Genomic DNA, 18617 nt, shown 5'->3' with positions numbered 1-18617 from the left:
AGAAGAGAGGACGTACACCAGACTCCAAAATTTCCCCGGCCGGAAGCAATATTAGGAGATTATTATCAAAACAAACCACCAGAACATAACGAATGTGAACCTTTCATCATTTTGCGCGCTTGCGCTCGCCCACACACCCAACCGCGCTAACGTGCGAACTGCCGTAGCTCGCAACATTATAGCAACATTTTCCACTCATGGATAATTTGCGTCCTGTACCGGGCGACTTGTATCACTGGCCTCGGCTGTTTCTGGGACGGAATGTGGTGTTTCTTAGTTAGCGTTTCCAGCTATTTAAACAGCTGAGAGCCGATTGCAGCAGCTGGTGTTTGGTTAGTTCTAAAGCATCGCCGCTGTTGACCCAGTGCAGAGTTGCGAATCCCGTAATACGGATGCCACTGTAATGATTCTTCCCCCGTTGCGTCATCCGTCGGCCGTCATCCGGAAGTGGGTCCGCATCCAGTCGAGTGTCGGATGATTCCTCATTGGAATTATCAGGCATAAAGCATTATTATTTTATTTTTAAACAAACGTGAATTTGTTTTGTATCTCAAGAGAAATCTTGGCGTAGTTGTAATGATTTCTTTCAAAAATGCTTTCTAATTCATTCTCAGTGGCGTGATCGGTATGGTCTTGGCCCCCTGCCCCCACCCCAATCAGTGGCCGCGAGTTCGAATCTCGAGCAATTACTGCTTGAGGGTTAGAGATGTGTAATTTGCTGGTAATAGAAGTTCACTCTCCTGACGTGGTTCGGGAACGTTCACGTAAAGCCGTTTGGTAAACCGTTGCAGAATAACCCAACTAGCTTCCATGCAACGTTTAAAACAACCAGAACAAACAAACAAATAATTTTAATTCTCAGAGAGAATAGCAGTGTAGTTACGCAAAGAGAAAATGGTCGTTTTTGTTTTGTAATGAACTATTTTTCATTTATTTAAACATGAATTTGTATTGTATGTTAAGAGAAATCTGATAAATGGTTGTAATTTATTTCTACAGTATCTTCCAATTTATTCTCGGAGAGAGCGGCAGTGAAGATCGTACTAGCAAAAGAAATGAATTCGTAATTATTCATTATTATTAATTAATTAATTATTAATTATTAATTATTATTATTTATTATTAATAAAGGCAAATTGGGTCGTCCCTCCTCAAAACGGTGTAAAAAATTCGTAATAAAAAATGAAAGAAGTGATTTTAAAAAGGAAGGTTCTTGATATTTTGCGAGGTCAGAACACATTTATTTATTTACTTTTTTATTAGAATAGTTACTCTGCACCGTTACAGAAAATTTATGCATGAATTGTGAAAATACTAAGGTGTGAACCATGCCCAATTCACTCAATTTTACGTGCTGTCCCTGAGGCATGTTCTTCTTAGATGAAATTGCAACGTTTCCTGCAATAATCTTTCTCCCACAGACAAAACGAAAACGTAGTCATTAGTTTCCTGCGTTAGTTTACCGTTTTGCATAGAGATCATTTTGATTATTCATTTAAAAGCTCAGCTCATGCGAGAACGAAAACACGAAAACCTCACCTAAGTTTCCCCTTTTTTCCACCTGCAGGTTCTGTATAAAGTCCACATCATGGGTCCAGAAACTGTCCTGCCAGTGTACGAGGGGTTCCTGTTACCACTACCAGCCACTTTGGCCGTCTTCACGGCCTCCCAGACACTAGTCTTGGCATCGGGGAGTGTCCTCTACATCTACGGATTCGTCAAATTCAATTCCTTCCTCAATGCCGAGAAGGAGAAGTATCACATCTTGAGTAAACATGGACACCAGGTAAGAAACGACAGAGGGTGGTTTCGTGATTGTTTTCATATATATAATCACAATGAATTTTATAAGGAACTGTTCTTAATATGTACAGGTGTGCTTCATGTTTTTGTACTTGATACTGTTTAAGTCATTGAAATCATCTGAACGGAGAGGAATATTTAAATTAAGCTAAAATCGCAAAGTTTGAAGAAAATTCTGGCATCTGGTGACACTGAGTGTAGTTTGCAGTGGCTGGATAAAGATTTTTAATAGGTTTTTTGAAAAGATAACGGTATCCTTGATTCTAAACTACCACATATTGAAAAAATACGGGAAACTGATTATTTTCTTTTATTGAAATCCAAGCTGGACGACCCACGTGATAGCCAAGAGTATATACTATATATTCAAAGATGCCCTATCCGTTCAGATCATAATTGACTGTAAATATGCATGGATTACTGGCACACAGTACGAAAATGTATACAGGTTATACCGTGAAATTGCTTTGCTTTTAGTTCTGCCTTTTCAGCAAGGCTTAGGATTCTTTTTTCTCTGTTAAATACTCATTATTCCGTTTTTCTGATTCCCTCTTTGATAACTCAAACAAAAGTCCTTGTCCTCTGTGCATCATTAGTCACTTTTTCCTTTACCATGTTTGCCAATTACGTCTGCAGCTTTTATATCTCCCTTAGTCAGGTTTTGATTATTTGACAGCGAACCGTTCTGTCGTCATATTGTCTTTATTGATATTCAAGAAGCTAGAGCCTGTGTTTTCTTTCTTTGCTTTGTCTATTCGGCCTTTTCCAAGAGGGAACTGACAGAGCTAATCAGTTATTTTTCATTCGGTTTCTTTTGTCTCTGTTTCTTTCGCAACACTGTAATCCTTTTCTTGAATTCAACGATAATCACTGTTGCATTAGCTCAGCGTCATCTCTAATGAACTTGAGCGTTTGTCTAAATATTTACTATTCGGTTATGAAGGTCTGTTACAAGATATCGTAGGCCAAACTTCCAGCTTATGGGCTTACCCCTATCCGATATTTATTTACTACTATAGTAGATTCAATTCACATCAACCGTGCATTTGATGTCTAGGCCAGTCCCTTACGACGCTCCTGTTTGCTGTTGATAAGCCAATCACAGGACTGGAAACTCTCAGTCTCTCTGTTTTGTAGCCCAAAGCTACAGTAACGTCAGTATTAACCCAGCCATGCGTATTAGTTAATTAAATGAATACAAGTAAAGAATATACTATACAGAATCATATTTAGATGGTGATAATGAACATATTGAGGCTATTGTTTCCATATCAAAAGTATTATCTTGAGAACACCCTTTCGTTAACATATATAGATATGTCCACTGTTTTGGAGAACATATTGCTGCCCCTTTATGGAGAAAGCATTCGTTTAGTTTGTCTCACTTACAGATTAACAGGAATGTGTCCTTTTGTTAATTCAACAAATAACCTTACATCACATTCATATCCATGACTACCGTACTTTTCCTTTTTAAACCGCCCCCCCCCCCCCCCCCCCCCTTGTTTTGCGTGATTCTACGACTATCTTTTCAGTCGCTCTTTTCGTTATTTGATTTTATTGCATAATTTCATACGTTATAATTTTTATTATTAATGGTAGATGATAAGAAATAAAAAGCAGACACAATAAGTTACTTAATGGTACATATTTCTCATAAAAGGATAGTCGTCTTTTTTATGAATTCCTTTGTTCAAATCACAACTTATTTGGCGATTTCATACTTAAAATGACTGAAGGTCGATCCTCCTCATAGCGCATCTTGGATTTTCCTAATTGTCATCTGGAACTGAAAACTAAATAAAATTCTGTATTCATTTTAGCTTGTTTCTGGCAACATGCTCACTTCTTACCCAAAGTCCCAACCAAAGGCACTCCTCTTGGCATTGACTAAACAGTCACACTGGAAAATGCACGACTCTTTAATTTCCCAAGGAAACTTTGTAGCGGAAAGAAAAAAAAATAAAAGCTTCCTGAGGCTAACTTCTTCCCGGACGGCCATTAAATGTCTGAGAAACTTGAAGGAATGATTTTGCACTTTAATGTAACATCAGTGCCACCGGCTCTTGCTGAGGCATGACGAATAGAGAAATGTGCCGAGAGAGAGACGCGAAAGAGAAAGACCGGAAAAGTAAAAGGTAGACGTCCAACCGGGAGCCCGAGAAAGTGAAAGGATGAGTGTCTTTCCAGATGAAGGAGAAGACGCTGATGGAAGCAAAGCTGAAGAAAAGAGATAAAAAGACATCTGATCATGCCGGCTGAGGAAGTTTTATTCCGAGCCTCTGACAGGCATCCTAAAGGCGCCGCAGATGCGAGGAGGAGGAGGAGGAGGAGGAGGAGGAGTTCTCAATTGTTAAAAAAATATATGTAAATATGCGTGTATGTATACATTTATATACATATATATTTACATTATATATATATATATATATATATATATATATATGTAAAATTTATTTATTTTATTCTTTGTATGTGAGTATATGTGGTAAAATACTAGCCTCAAAAAGGCATTGGTTTGATAACAAGCCGCATCAAAAATCTCATTTTGAAGTTATGTATTATGTATTTCTCTGATTCGCAGCATTTTGGCAAGAAGAAAAGCTGGGTGTGAGAAAGATTTAAATCCAATATTATTTCCCACCTTAATCCGCTGTATCCTTTCAAGAGAACATGTGTTTTATTCAGTAATTAAATTGTGCTATTGAATTCTTACTATACTTTCGTTTGTTCCTTTTGTTCTGGAGGATTATTGTGGCCTTCCTAGAGCGCATATTTATCATTTGATAATGAAACTAAATTGTTGTAGTGATATTTTACTTTTTTATATATTTCTTTGCAGCTTCTTTGTTTTTATTTTTTTTTCATGATTTCTGTATCATGAGTAAATTTGCAGGAAAGAGTATGCTGGTATGTTTCTAACAAACGCAAATAGGAGGTACAACAAATGTTCCTACTTTGCAGAATTCACGATCTCACCGGTAAACTTTGTATAGTATAATACCTATGAGATTTAAGAGTGACGCATGTTTTATCCATAAAGTTTGTGAATTAATGAGTTAATGCTCCTCTTTCCCAGGTAATCGTGTTTCTTTTGTATAATTTTGTGTAGCTAACGGTTTAAATCTTATTGTTCTCTATTCAAGACTTCAAAATTTAGGCTTCTATGCCCATTCTTGAGGTCTAGTATAGTGCTCTTTAGTACTTCTTACGAGAATACCTGCATATGTCTTGTTGATAGATTTTTTGAATGAACGTAATAATCTTATTTTTTTATCCTCTCCAGACACCTTGGAGTTATTGGCCGCATTGCTGGGGTCTAACAGTGCTGGTGTTCATGACGGCAGCTGCCTCACCTCTGGTACACGATTGGACCGTCGTGTACAGGGCGTCGCTGGATACTTCTGTGTTGGTTGCGACAATTTCAACCATCACTCATCTCTTCCTGTGGATTCTACTTTGGATGGCTCTCACTGTCAAGGTAGGCTTGATTTTTTTTTTACCCCAAACTTGTATTTATTTGGATGGCTCTGACTGTCAAGGTAGGCTATTATTTTTTTTTCCGAATTTGTATTAATTTGGATGGCCTTGACTGTCAAGGTAGGCTTGTTTTTTTTTTTTTTTTTTTTTTTTTTTTTTTTTTTTTTTTTTTTTGCGAACTTGTATTTATTTGGATGGGTCTGACTGTCAAGGTAGGCTTTTTTTCGAACTTGTACTAGTGAGGCGAGGACAGAAAAATATATCAAAACAATGAGTTCATTAAAAAAAACTGCCCTGAAATTACTGACAAATTAATTCAAGTAATATAAGCATGTGCTGGTATAAACCAGGATAATCAAAACCAGCCAACTAGCCTACCAATTTAGGATGACTGAGTAGTGTTATATATTGAGCAGCCTAGTACTCCTACTGAATGTGAAGCATTTGTGCAAACTTCTACGTGTCTACGTCAACATTATAAAGAACCTCTACGTGCTTGTAGACAGCCTAGTGGATGAAGATGGGAAAAGTTAAAACAAACTGTGGCGTAAGAGTTCCAGGGTCTGAGAGAAATTGTGACAGGAATAAGCAATGGCTAACGTTTTCTAGTGATATGAGGCGAAGAACCGGAAATGGTGTGAAAGGACAGCTTTATTTAAGAAATTAAAAGAATCTTGATCTAAGCTAATTTTTTATGTAATTCCGTAAGCTAGCGTTACAGCTCTAGTTGTCTTCGAGAGATAAACAAAAGAAACGTAAGGAGAGGAAAGCCTGAACAAGAGTGCTAATAAACATTATGGGTTTTTACAGGATATTACTAGAAATAGAAAGATTGAATAAAAACATTTAGCCTTCATAAACTGAAGTACTTAAGAAACTTTCTTAAAGTGCTTGTCTTTTATTGAACTGTTCTACTATTACGAACTAAAGAGAGAGACAGAGGAAGGGAAAAGTTTTAAGGATTTGAATGTCATAGGAGGGTATCTGGATCTGTGATATCTCAAATGGCGAGGAAAAAGCGTAAACATGGCTCGTGAGACGCACAGCTAAGGCTGAAATATCGGTTACATCGAACAGTGGTTATTTGTAGACGCTGTTGTTACGTCCTCTCATTGCTATGAAACAAAGCAAAAGCCAATTTGTTTGACTAGAACACCACTGGAGAACAGAATGCCTGATTGCGAAACAGGGTAAAGATAAGATGATAGCATATACAGATAAATATGAGATAGAATGGTAAAGGAGATTATGAGGAAATGGGTCTAAGTGAGCCCCGATTGAATGGAACTCAGACCAAAGACTTTTTAAGGCTATAGGGTTACCACGAGCAGCAGAAGAAATGGGGTTGAGTGCCTCTCCCAGAAAAATATTAATTTATTACAATTGATTGATTGAGGATAGGAAAATGGGCATTTTAGAGAATACTCGTATGAAGTAAAAGAATATAGAAAAGGTGGCGGATAGTTAGACGGGGTTTACACAAGCATTTATGGAATCTTTGTCAATGGATCGCTTTGTCTGCTAAGTCTGTTGTTGGTGAATCGTATCACGTTTCATTCCAAAGCCGCGTTCTTTATAACCGATTTCCCCTCTCGCAGATATTTATAAATACGCTTTGTTACTAGATCTACCTGGCTGTCCAACTGTCAGTCACGCGCATATTTGCATGTTTAAACAGTATATATACTCTTGCGCACATTTTCAGAATGTTAAAAGGATTTTTCAAGCCCTTTCTGATGAATTCGTCTGAAGAACGCTTTGAAATGATTGCTGTTTTTGAAAGCCCTCTCACGTTCGGGTAACAAAGTCATCCATTGCATCGTTTATATGATCGTTGCATTGCGTTTTTATTTGAGCTCGACACTCCTCGTCTATATCCTTCATTTCTCTGTGTGTTTTTTTTTTTTTTTTTCATTTTACTTTTCTTAGTCTTTCATTTATATCATTATTTATTATTTTCACATGCTAAGTGATTTTTTTAAAATTAGTTTTGCGTCATATTACATTTCCAAGTGCTATTTTGTTTTCTAATTAATTTTTTTTACAATAAGTCTCCTGCAAATTCTATTATTCATTTGTCGCGCCAGTTTACATTACCAAGTACTAATTCCTTATTTCATAATATTTTAAGAAAGAAGACGATAAGATTTGAAATAAGACTCCTGCAAATTCTATTTTTTTTAATTTTGTCCTCAGAAAAGAATATGTGCTTTCTCTCAAAAACCACTCCTTTTATAGAGGCAAACATAAATGACAAATAGCTGCATATATTATACTGCTGCTACTTGTCACTACGACTACTTCTGTCACTGCTGCTACTGCTTCTGCTGCCTTCGTAGATGATCCAGTCCATCCGTCTTTTCCAGCTCACATTTATTTAATGTTCCTTGAACAGGGAAATTCTTTGGAAGAACTCGTCTCATTTGCATTTTGTTGCAGTTTGGCGTCAGAGTGAGACTTGGATGATGGTGGATGTGTTTTTGCTGTCGTCGCCTTGTTCCAACCGAGAGATTGATAGACAGATAGATAGATAGATGGATGGAGAGGGAGAGAAACAGAAAAAAGGGAAAAAACAGAGGCTTTGTTTTCTGAGAAAAAGATTTCTTATTCTTGGAGAGAGAGAGAGAGAGAGAGAGAGAGAGAGAGAGAGAGAGAGAGAGAGAGAGAGAGAAGGGGATATCATCTGAGGGAATGACTCCATGATCTGCCAGTGTTTCCCTGTCTTCCTTTCCTTTTGACAAGGATAGATAGATAGATAGATAGATGAAATACCATGGGTATTCCTTTCCAGATCATTTCGAGTAGCCTACGCGAACAACATTTGTTTGATGGAATCTGAATACGTAATGTGCTAAACCCTGTTCCCTCGTCACATTTTAGGGCTTTTTAAGTAAACTACGAAAATAAAATATACTAACTGTTCAAAAAATGACGAGTGGTTGTTTGCAATAACATGAATTATATATATATATATATATATATATATATATATATATATATATATATATATATAAAGTATATATGTGCGTGTGTGTATTTTCATATCATTGAACGTGCATATTATTATATCTTTGAATACACTCTCATGCGTCTTAGTATATGTGCCTTTACCATACAGACATACATACACGCATGAAGAACGTCCTATAAGAAACTAAGAGGATGATAAACCAGATTTCGTCTTGGGTCATTATCACATCTACGCGGGAAACCTTTTCAAAAACCGCCCGTTCTCTGCTGGGTGTCACCCAAGGGAAATCGAGGTGAACTGTCTCTTGCAGTGGCATGCAATTTGCTTTAAAAAATGGAAGGCTCCGTTTTGTTATTCTTGCTATTTGTTACGCGTTTATATTCTTTTTCTCTAATATTGTCAGGGACGGTGGCTGTGACTTACTGCGTCTAAGTATAGTAAGTGTTTTTAAATGTGTTGCAGTTGAAGTATTTCCACTCTCTACTTTTAGTGAAACCATAGTAAACACTGATGACAGTTTAGACGTGACATCAGCCCCTGATCTCAAGTACATTGTATTATGAGGTTGCTCGAGAAATTATATAAGAAAAACGGCTTTTCACCTTCCAGTGGAAGTAATTATGTTACTAATAATAATGTTTTATGATGATATAATGAAATCGTTCTTTTTCGTCTGAACTTTTTCCTGAATACCGTATTTGAAGTTTTTTTTCAGAAATTTTTTCAGGGATGACATTTCAAGATGTCTCGTCCTTTTGAGTAACAGAGATACTAACAATAACAATAACAGTGATAAGAATAATTGCAATAGCTCCTATTTCAATGCCGCTGAACGTTTCACGTTTCCAAATATTTTTTCGTTTCTGAATGAAGGGTTTCTTTCCCCCTTTTTGACGACGTCCCATCCTTTTGAATATTTGAGAGAGAGAGAGAGAGAGAGAGAGAGAGAGAGAGAGAGAGAGAGAGAGTGGAAAGATGCCAGGGTGGCTCCCTGCCTCCCTGTCCAGGCTATCCTCTTCCAGTCCACAAAATTCTTTCCAAGACGTCCAATGACTGGTCGACCAGAACCTTCTTGAACGTGACTTCTGGGTCGTTTGATTATTTTTCCTTTTTTTTTTTCTTTTTTATATATACACGCGGATTCTTTTGCCTTTTTCGTCGTGGGTCCTGCGTCCGCACGTTTGGATGCGCATCAATGGATAACTTGATATCTACAATTTAGAAAAGAAAGTTTGTCGTATTGGCGGATTTTTTTAAAATTAATATCTCTTCCGCTTCTCATTCGCCGAAGAAGTTAAAACAAATGGAATGAGATCCTTGAAAGTTTTGGCATAACTATCCTCTCTCTCTCTCTCTCTCTCTCTCTCTCTCTCTCTCTCTCTCTCTCTCTCTCATTTATTTCCTTTCCAATAACTTCTTTAATTTGCATACATCAACTCGCGATTTGCAGTACGTCTTGTCATTTTTTTCTTCTTCTTCCTTTCCGTGTAACAAAACCCGAAATTTGTCAAAGAAATGAAACGTTACGAGTTCGCTTGCTCTGAGGCACAGTGAATTCACGAGGACCTCGCTCTAAAATCTGGCAGAAGCCGTGGCTTAAGAAGTTTGCCATCAGGGGACGTGTAACTCCAATGAACAACGACAGAACTTCAGCGAACGTCAGGACCTCAAAGGACATCGGTAAATTATTGACCAGTGTCCATCAGAGGAGCGGCGTGCCTGCACAGAACAAACTTCGCCCCGGATCATGTTGACAGTGTACTCTGCGGTCGCTCTCGGAGCCGATGCCAAATGACAAATAAATTTACCCTAGGATATCTGCCGTCCCTGCCTTGTTTGCGCGAATGTTGACATTTGTTGGGCTATAGTTCCATTGTTTGAGGCGAATTGTATGTGTAAGACATACGGCGATTTTTGAGTCGGTTTTATTTTGTGATGGTTTGAAGAAATTTGTTTTTGTATTCTTGTCCCTTTGAATAGTCAGTGATTGGGGATTGTATGAGAATTAAACAGCATTGTCTTCATGCTCACCAAACAATGTCATATATATATATATATATATATATATATATATATATATATATATATATGTATATATATAAATATATATATATATATATATATATATATATATATATATATATATATATATATATATATATAGCACCAAAGGGAAGAGATGAAACACGTCTGTAGTTCCTGGCAGTTGTCAGCTTTATTGCTAACTAAGCTATTCTCTGAAGATGGCTTAGTTCGCAATAAAGCCGACACCGGTCAGGATCTGCAACAGTGTTTCATCTTCTCCCTTTGGTGTTTATTATATAAAGTCACATTATATATATATATGTATATATATATATATATATATATATATGTGTGTGTGTGTGTGTGTGTGTGTGTGTGTGTGTGTGTGTGTGTGTGTGTGTGTGTATTTATATGTAGAAAACAGGTGATAAGGAGACAACTAGTTCTACATGTACCTTCTGGCCCTCGTTGCCGACGGATCTCTGCCGTATATACGTACATACTACATATATATATATATATATATATATATATATATATATATGATATATATATATATAATATATATATATATATATATATATATATTATATATATATATATAATATATATAAGCGTGTATCTCTCATTACTTAATATTACTAGGTAGATGGACAGACGCAACAAAATTAAGCAATTTCATATTATCGTAAATCGGCTACATGTAACAATACCTTTTATTAAATTTTCTCTTGTCTCCCTCTACAGTCTCGCTGGTATTTCAAACTGCGGGTCCAGATATCGAAGACCATCGTGACGAGTACTCATTCCATTAGACTAGTTAATGAAGTACAGCTTTCAAAGCAGGTAAGGACCCGTTTATGTTTCAATTAAAAAAAGGTTGATTTTTTTTCTCTGCTCATTATACTTTTGATCTCCCCTCCTCTTTTTCCAGGTACTCGGCTATTCAGCATTCTCCCCCCCCCCCCCCCCCCTTCTCCCCCCCCCCATCTCTCTCTCTCTCTCTCTCTCTCCTCTCTCCTCTCTCTCTCTGTGCTACCTTTAGCCTAAAGGATTAGCTTTTCATCATGCATTATGTAACTGTGTATTTTTCAAATGAATTGATAAGTTATATTACATAGTGAATCACGTACCCAAACTATACATTCATTATACATTGAAATAGAATGGCAGTCTGTTTAGCAACCTTGCAAACATGATAAGCATACTTATCGAAATACTCCTGTGAGTTTTCTTTACAAAGAGTAAGAAGCGTTAGTTTATTTTTTTTAATGCACGGCATTGTCAATAACCATAAGTTCGTTTATTAACTAGCTCGTAATCTTAATAGCAGATAGGCTAGTTGAATTGAATAGTGGTTTATGTGCGGTATTATTGCTTCTATGAAAAATTATTATTATTATTATTATTATTATTATTATTATTATTATTATTATTATTATTATTATTGTTGTTGTTGTTGTTGTTGTTGTTGTTGAAGTGAAATATAGTGGTTTATGCGGGATAATTGCTTCTATGAAAATTATTATATTATTATTATTATTATTATTATTATTATTATTATTATTATTATTATTATTGGTGTTGCTGTTTTTGTTGTTATTTTAGATGTATTTTGAATGGTATTCCTGTCCAATATCATGAGTGATTTGATAATATCATATGGCGGTGTTCCTTAATGGAAATATTTAAGATCATGAGCATTACATCCTACCAAATTTATATTCACGTCATAATACGGTTCCTGACAACGAAAGCTGATTATCGCTGCGTAAAGTTTGGAGAAGAGGTTTTTCAATTTCACGCATAATAGAGTATCCTGAAAAGCCACAATCTTTGTGAAATTTTATAACTTATTTAACACCGAATGCTCATTAGGGTAATGTACGAGAGACTCCAGCGAATGCATAAGCGATTCCAGTCATTTCCATGCAAAGAATAATGCCGTGTTGCTAGGGTATTGTCGTGTATCCAGTCTCCCAGTGAGGCAACTTTTGCCATAAATCATGAATATTTTATGATCCATAAGTCTCTTAAACTTAAATGTGGTTTTTGGCAACTTTTTTTCTTTTACGTCATTAGGGTGACAGCATTAAACACTGCGTCGTTAATTAACCATGCCATGTTGAGCAACTTTTCGCTGCGACAGGAGCTAGTCGGATCTTATCTTTACTGTGTGGTGCGCGCGCCCACACACACACACATATATATATTTATATATCTATATATATATATATATATATATATATATATATATATATATATATATATATATATATATATATAGTGTAAGTGTTTTCACTGTGTATGCGCGCACACACACGCACACACACACACACACACACATATATATATATTTATATATATATTATATATATATATATATATATATATATATATGTGTGTGTGTGTGTGTGTGTGTGTGTGTGTGTGTGTGTGTGTGTGTATAGTTTTTGTGTAAGTGTTTGTGCCTTTAGCATGCTGCTGTCAGGTTTTAAATATCAGCTAATAAATAATACAAAACACCATATAGATATACAATCATAACTTCCTTTTATCCCCTTATTATCGATATTATACTTGAAACAAGTATAATTATCCCAATTCTGACTCATGATTTAAAAAACTAATTCCGGAATCAGTGTTACAGTGCATTAATACCATTCTGTTTTCTGGAAAATAGGAGAAACGCTTTTTAGATTGCCTTCGGCTTCCTAACTAAATCAGAATCACTAAATATAGGTACTTTTTATTATGAAATAGATATTTATAAATGAAAATAAACTTTAGATCTGGTTCTATCCCCTCACCGATGTAAAGCTTTAAACACCACCAAAAATCACAAACACAAAAAAACCTTATGTAGAAGTTTGTAACAGATTCCTGCTTTATGGAATTCTATAGAATAATGTATTATGGTCATTATGCTCTGTATTTATTTGCATCCTCTTGGACGTTGCTTTCAGAGTTTAGGTGTAGGCATTTATGTGGATTTACATAATGTTACTGATGACACTACTGGAATTTACAATTTGCAATTGATTATAAGCACCTTTAAACTTCAGTCAAGCAAGGGCAGCCTGATAGACCTCTCCAAGACATCTCCTAAAAGGAAAAAAATATTCCACAAGAAATAACTTCTTAACTTTTGCAGAAAAGAAAATACTGAATCTAAATTCCTTCCAACTCTGACTACAAGATTACTCACAGAAAGGGAGATAAAAAGAAACTTTCCTGATATAATTCCTTTCGTTTAGGTTGAAGACTCGGAAGGCCCGGTCATGGTTATAGGGGCAGGAAAGACGTACCTCCTTCAGGAGGGAAGCCCCAAGAGGTCGCTGATGAAGCTCGTCATGCACACCGTTACCGAGAAAAAGGTAAGAACATAATGATAATGATCACTTCCACATAACACCCTGATCATTTCCTTATCGTTAAGACACAGGTGTCTCGAGTTATTAAAACAGGGTTCGTGTTCAGTCTCTACTTTGCTGGGGGCAAGTTCATCCTTCACATAATCACTAATTACTAACGCTTGATTTACCAATCTAAATTCAACTTAGCCACCGGCCTATGTATTTTCCACCTTTCTATACTCAAGCTGTATACATAGATTTATTCATGACGATACTACTTGCTTTTATGTGTCATCTACCATTAGTTTTGATTCGTACCCTCTTTATCTTGCGGAAGTTCCGTCAGCATTTCTGCAAAACTCTTTGATATGGGATGATCCAGGGATGAGCCATTTTCACACACATTCAAAGTAATTAAATGACGTCTCCAGTAAAACTTACATTTTTATTCTGTTAAGCTGCTTCGAGAGTTGAAAGTTGTAGTATCTTTTGTGGAACACCATCTTTAAAATCCCGCTTGTATCATTAATCTGTACACTAAAGGATTAAATTCTTCCTTTGATATTTCGAAATCTCTTATCATAGCAGTGTGATTCCATGATAATATCTTTATCTATTCACTTTCATTTACTGATTAAGGTTCAACATTTTCTAGTCTTTATATATACTCGTATTTGATAACAGCAAAACTCGATAGTTCAACTTATCAACTTACTGTCGTTTCACTTTGTAAGTAGTCTGTGTCCCATATTTTCTTTACCATACTTCTAACTAAAAAAAAAATAATAATAATCTGTTGCTTCTGTTTCATTGTGGTAATCTTTTTTTTTTTTTTTTTTTTTTTTTTTTTTTTTTTTTTTTTTTTTTTTGCAGGCACGAGGGGAAGAAGAAGAGATTTACTGGTTGCGGCCGAAACCTCCTTCGGGAGCCGCTGGTTCTTGGAATAAGCGAAAGCACTCGCCCGGGGTCAAGCACACGGTCACCTTCAACGATACGCCCTCTACTTCAAGGTACAGATTAACACTTAAGTTTCTAATGCAAAGACATTTATGACAATAACCATCAGTCATTCAGTAACTCCATCCATGCAGTTATCACTATCATTGTTTCTAATCTGTGCGTGTTTTAGCTCTCTCTCTCTCTCTCTCTCTCTCTCTCTCTCTCTCTCTCTCTCTCTCTCATGCCCCCTTTAAGGATCAAGAGCTCGTGCTGGCGCGCAATGCCAGTCTAATCTAATAACAATGGGCCTGGAGAAAAGAATCCAGATTACACCATTTGCTTTGAATTGTTGGTAGTTCTGTTAGCGTCAGTTAACGGACTTTCTTTTATATGTTGCGGTCATTGCTGGCCGTTAGACGTTAAGCCTGTTACGAACTGCGCAAGTTAAGTTTTAATCTAATTTAGTTTAAAGTATTCGTCTCATGACTTTGTTTCTAAGTTTTGGGTTCGACAACAAAGGATTTTTTCCATGATAATAAACGAAATCGTTACCACTGAGAAAAAATTAAAAATAAACGTAAGCAATAGTATTTGTTCCTCGACAATTGTTGTTGATGGATAGTCGAGAATTTTGAGATGGGAAAATGGGTAGTAGTGGTCGTTTAAAATTGTGCATAGAACAAAGGCAGGTAATGCATAACATAAAAGTAATAGTCTCAGCTGTGTACATTTTTGCAAAGACAGTTAGTTAATAATAAGTGACCGATTTAATGATTTAATGCTAGGGATCTATAACCGGAGACAATGCGGCATTTTGTAAAGATAATTCGCTTGTACTAAAAGACAAAATTCTTGGTATTTTTGTTGTTGGCAAAGGATTGTCGAGAATCTCGAGTTGGAAAAATGGGCATCAGTGGTCATTTATGATTGGGCATACAACAAAGGCGGGTAACGCATAAATAATAGTAATTGTTTTTATCTGTGTATATTATTGTTAAAACAGTAATTGACTAATAACTGATTGATTTAACACTAGAAACTAACACCGCAGGCAAATGTGGCATTTTGTAAAGATAATTCGCATGTACTAAATGACAAATTTCTTGGATTTTTTTTTTCAGGACAACATGTAAACTGGTTACAGAACCGTAGAATTATATACAAAATGATAAACATTAATTGACAGAAAAAGAATATCTGCAAAGAAAGAGTAAGTATCAAAAAAAAAAAAAAAAAAAAAAAAAAAAACGGTGGAAAGAAGAACAAGTACAGAGTGTAGAATATGTGATACAGGAGAGTGCAAAGGATTAGCAAACCTAGACGAGATTTATGGAAAGCTTTTACTTTCAAAGATTAAAGGGAAAAAACGAGAAACCCTCAAAACTCACAGAGTAAGTGAATAAGATTTAAAAGGGCAAATCATACATGAATATAAAGGATGACTGTAGGAAAGTGTCGAAGCAGAGAAGGGAAAAATCAGCGAAAAATCAGAGTAGTTGTGAATGGATTAGAGAAAGGGCCGAGTGAAGAGGAGAACACATAATGAGACACAAGAATACGACAGGAAGAATGAAAGAAGAGTAAAAATGAGATTAGCAGTACGAATAAAAGAAGAGTAAAAACGAGATTAGCAGTGCGAATGAAAGAAGAGTAAAAATGAGATTAGTAGTACGAATGAAAGAAGAGTAAAAAAAAAAGATTGGCAGTGCGAAGGAAAGAAGAATAAATAAAAAAGCAGAGATAAAGGATATATGAAAATGATTAATAAACAGGAAAAGAAAATAATGATGAATGAATAAATTGGAATAAAGTGCCAAGACCAAAAACGAAAGGCGGGAGGAACGAAGAGGAAAATGAAACGAAAAATAAACGGAGACATGAGTGAGAACGGAGCAGAGGCGGGGAAAGAGAAATGACCAAAATCGGCTTACAGTAGACCTAGTACTAGTCTGGGTAACTTGACCGCCGTATGCGTGTTGCTTCGTATATTGCGGATCAATATTCATTTACCCTAAATTAATATTGTGATAAAAGTGCAGCGTGGTGCCCCATATCGAGCGTTGTTATGGTTAATGGTTTGTTTAGGTAACCGAGTCTGGTTGCTGTGTCCGAAAGGGTTGGGGGGAAGGAGGGAGGGTAGTTGGGGGGAAAGGGGTTTGGGGGGGGGGAGATTGGGGGGTGGTTGATCAGGCTGTCCGTGATAACGCGTGGGGAGGAATACTATCAGGATGATGTGGATGTTGCGATAGTGATGAGAGGAGGGGGAGGGGACGGAAGTGAAAGAATGATGGAGAAAATACAGAAAAAAAGAGAGGATTGGAGGAGAAACGAAAGCAAGATAACGAGAGAGAGAGAGAGAGAGAGATAAGGACGAAAGAATGGAAAAGGAATAAAAGAGTGATCACGAACGGATGTGAGAGATTGGAAGCAAATATAGAATAAGTGAAACATGGAGAAGTGACAGAAAAGGTAGGTAGATTAAAAAAAAAAAAAAAAAAAAAAACATGAGAAGAGACAGAAAAGATAGGTAAAAAAAAAAAATTAAAAAACCAGCAAAAACCACTCACGGAAGCATACATCCGCCAGCGTTCAACCCTACCAGGCATTTATTTTTATCGACCAGAGCCTGTTAGTTGCTGGGATCCGAACGAAATATTACTGGCTTTCTTCGCAGAGGCAGGGACGAAATCTCGTCACCAAAGTCTACGGCAATGATGAATAGGATTTTCCTTTCTTAAATCTGCAGCATCCATAATAATAAAATCCGTGTGGATCTTTTTCGGGGGCGGGGTAGGTAGGGGATTGGGATGGAGGGGGAGAAATGACATATCCACCCTCCTCCTGCAAACCGGTTTGCCCGCCTTGGGGTTGGGCGGGGTAGGTAGGGGATCGGGAGTGTAGGCGAGACATAACCGGCAACGCTGGGTTCCAGCGCAGCGTAGCGCGCGCCATCAAGCTCGTTTTGTTATATAAAGGCCGGGCGGCAGTCCACTCCCCAAGAGGACCCTTCTACCCTACAGTAAATTCCTGTCTCTCCCAAAATCCAGTCACATGTTACAAATGACGAGAAACGCCTTTGGTCAAATTTTCGTAAAAAGCCACAAACAACTTTTCGTGCAATCCGACTAACAAACAAACAAAAAGCAACTGAAAACATTCTTTTGCCGTGCTAAAAATGTGGAAGGGAAAGAGAGGAGAGAGAGTCAGAGGAAACTGAACTGGAATAATGATGAACACGGAACGAGAGAAGAAGAATATTAAAGGGGAGGTGGCAAAGTGAAGAGAGATACTTAAATGAGAGGTGAAGGAGATAGAAAGGAGTGAGAAGTTAGTAAGGAATGGGAAGGGAGAGAATGCCTGAAAAAATATAAAAAAAGAATTAAAAGTAAAGTGAGAAGAAGAAGAGACAGAAAAAGAAGAGAGGAGCGCATGAGAAATGCAAAATGAGAATGGGAGGTATGCGACGAAAGAAGAAAGAGTGAAAAATAAGAAAGATGTTCGAAGCGAAGGCGAGGAAGTAGAAGAAAAGGAAGGTAGCAGGTAGCGAAAGAGAAAGATGAGAACGAAAAGGAAAAATGAAGTGAAAACTGGGGACAGGGAATAGCAAAAAAAAATATAAAAGCAGAATTGATAGAATGTGAGACTGAGCGATCAAGGAGAATAAAAGAAATGGAGCACATGAAACAAGAGAAGAAAACTGCAAAACAGAGAGAAATTAAAAAAAAAAAGGAGGGATTTGCAAAGCGAAGGGAAAATATTAACATGTTAGATTAAAGAGATTACAGGGAGGGACTGAATGTTGAAGGGTATTAAAAGAAAATATGATAGTGAAGGGTGTGCAAGCAAAGGAAAAGGCTTGGAAGAGGACGACGAACGTGGATGTTCAACGGTGATGGATAAAGGGGAAAGTAGAGCAAAAGGCGAAGAAAAGGGACAGGAGTATGACAGGAAATAGGAAAGAGAGGATGAGGTGGAGAAAAGTGGGACGATTGACCGAAGCCAGGAGAGAGATAAATGAGGTAAATATTACGGAGAATATGAAA

At 36.7% G+C, this 18617-nt stretch overlaps 1 protein-coding gene across 5 annotated transcripts in view; it reads left to right on the top strand.

Moving 5' to 3' along the window:
* LOC135195611 (protein tincar-like) overlaps positions 1-18617 on the top strand; it is a 630442-nt gene that overhangs the window by 556662 nt on the left and 55163 nt on the right. For all 5 annotated transcript variants that reach the window (XM_064221942.1, XM_064221940.1, XM_064221941.1 and 2 more), the window contains exons 8-12: positions 1568-1786; positions 5090-5284; positions 11027-11125; positions 13537-13656; positions 14509-14645. In XM_064221942.1, coding sequence (XP_064078012.1) covers positions 1568-1786; positions 5090-5284; positions 11027-11125; positions 13537-13656; positions 14509-14645 — 770 coding nt within the window. The remainder of the gene's footprint in view (positions 1-1567; positions 1787-5089; positions 5285-11026; positions 11126-13536; positions 13657-14508; positions 14646-18617) is intronic.

The sequence above is a fragment of the Macrobrachium nipponense genome, chromosome 16 (assembly GCF_015104395.2).
Source record: "Macrobrachium nipponense isolate FS-2020 chromosome 16, ASM1510439v2, whole genome shotgun sequence".
In the NCBI taxonomy this organism is placed as follows: domain Eukaryota; kingdom Metazoa; phylum Arthropoda; class Malacostraca; order Decapoda; family Palaemonidae; genus Macrobrachium; species Macrobrachium nipponense.
Note: the sequence above shows the minus strand (reverse complement) of the source record. Positions and strands in the feature narration are given on the sequence as shown.